The 1917-nt window shown below is 54.4% G+C and overlaps 1 protein-coding gene across 1 annotated transcript; it reads right to left on the reverse strand.

The window, feature by feature from the left end:
* LOC100443351 (olfactory receptor 6B3) lies at window positions 1-998 on the reverse strand. Its single transcript, XM_009238335.3, is given in 2 exon segments — window positions 1-72; window positions 75-998. Coding segments are annotated over 2 exon segments (996 nt in total).
* Window positions 999-1917: the final 919 nt, after the last annotated feature.

Below are 1917 nucleotides of genomic sequence, written 5' to 3' on the forward strand. Positions count from 1 at the left end.
TCAGAGAGGCTGGCTGTGTATTTGGAGATGAAGTTCCAGAAGACTAGAAAGCCTGCCCTCTGTGGCGCAGCTGAAGTGAAGCCAAAAGCTTTTTTCAAGGCATTCTTAAATTCCTTATTCCTCAGGCAGTATATCAAGGGGTTCAAGATGGGGGTGATAACTGTGTACAAAACAGAGATGAGCTTGTTGGAGCTCCGGGAATCAATGGCCTGGGGCCGGACATACATGAAAAGCAAGGCTGTATAGAAGATGGTGACCACGGTGAGGTGAGAGGCGCAGGTGGAGAAGGCTCTCCAGCGGCCCGTGGCCGAGGGGATGCATAGGACAGCCAGGGTGATGTGCCCATATGACAGCGCGGTGGCCAGGAGCGGAAACACCAGGATCATGAAGGCCAGGATGAAATCCACCAGCTCTGCAGTGGAGAAGTCCGTGCAGGCCAGCTTGAGGATGGGGGAAATGTCACAGAAGAAGTGGTTCAAGACGTTGGGGCCGCAGAACGTGATGCTGGAGATAAAACAGACCTTGATCATGGAGATGGTGAAGCCGCTCACAAAGGAGAAGCCCACCAGCTGGAGGCACAGCCCCGGGGTCATGAGGACGCGGTAGCGCAGCGGGTGGCAGATGGCCACGTAGCGGTCATAGGCCATGGAGGCCAGAAGCACACACTCGGTGCACACCAGGGAGCTGAAGAAGTAGAGCTGCGTCATGCACCCGACGAAAGAGATGTGTTTCTGCTGGAGGAGGAAGCCCTCCAGCATCTTGGGGGTGATGTCAGACACATACCAGATCTCCAGGAAAGACATGGAGCTCAGAAAGTAGTACATGGGCCTGTGGAGGGAGGTGCTGCTCCAGACGGTGAGGATGATGGCCAGGTTCTCCACCAGGACAAAGAGGTAGGTGAGCAGGAAGAGGAGGAAGAGCAGGTACTGCAGCCCCGGGGCCGTGGGGAAGCCCACCAGGATGAAGGTGCTGACCTTGGTGACATTCTCCCCACTCATGCCTCTGTGCTTGGGAGCTGCGGGCCTACAAAACATCAGAGTGAGAGGAAAGGGCTGCAGGGCAGCTGGGGCAGAGGCAGAGTGGAGCTGGACCTGGCTGGGGAGTTTTGGTGTAAAGAGAGGCCACCTGGCTCCCCAGAGCACCAGTGGGGAGCAAAAGCAGCTCCCCACCCGGATACGTGTTAAGCATTAACCTCTGATGATATAGATTCTAGGTCTCAGCCTGTAACACTGGGTCTGGAATGCCCTCCTGAGCCTGTCACCACCAGTCTCCCTCATTGCTCAAAGCTGTGTCCTATTTTTCACCATCTGGACTTCTCCAAGGGACCTAATAACCATGAAGGGTGTCCACAGGGTGTCCGGTGTCCTCCAGGTGATGAGCCCTGACTGCCCCAGGCTTCTGGATGTATTGATTGAGTCTGACACATTCTTTCTAAATTGGTAGATATATAACCTGTCACCTGGTTTTAGGGTTGATTTTACAGGAGGAAGGGACACCACGGCAGGGGTGAGGCCCAGGTCCAAGTTAGCCAGATCCCAGACCCAGGCGCATCCACAGTGGCAGCCGGAGCCTCCCAGGCCGAGAAGGGAAAGTGGTCGCATCCTTATCCCTGTCAATCTGAGGGGAATATCAGCAAGGGACAGATTGCAATGCAATCCCAGAAGAGAGAAAACAGATGGCAGCAGAGAGGAGGAAGTCTAGAACGTTCTCGAGGGGCCTGTGGCTGAAGGAGGAGCCGTCCCCCCACACCTGAGTGTGTATTTTAATATAAAACACATCCGTTAATCCTCACTACAGTCCTGGGAAAAACAAGGCTTACATCTCTAAGTTGAGATGGAAAGTCTGAGACTCAAAAAGAAAGGTTCATGGACTTACCCAGGGTCGGGGCAGCACCAGGACGCAGACTGGAATCTTCTA

The sequence above is a fragment of the Pongo abelii genome, chromosome 11, assembly GCF_028885655.2.
Source record: "Pongo abelii isolate AG06213 chromosome 11, NHGRI_mPonAbe1-v2.0_pri, whole genome shotgun sequence".
In the NCBI taxonomy this organism is placed as follows: Eukaryota; Metazoa; Chordata; class Mammalia; order Primates; family Hominidae; genus Pongo; species Pongo abelii.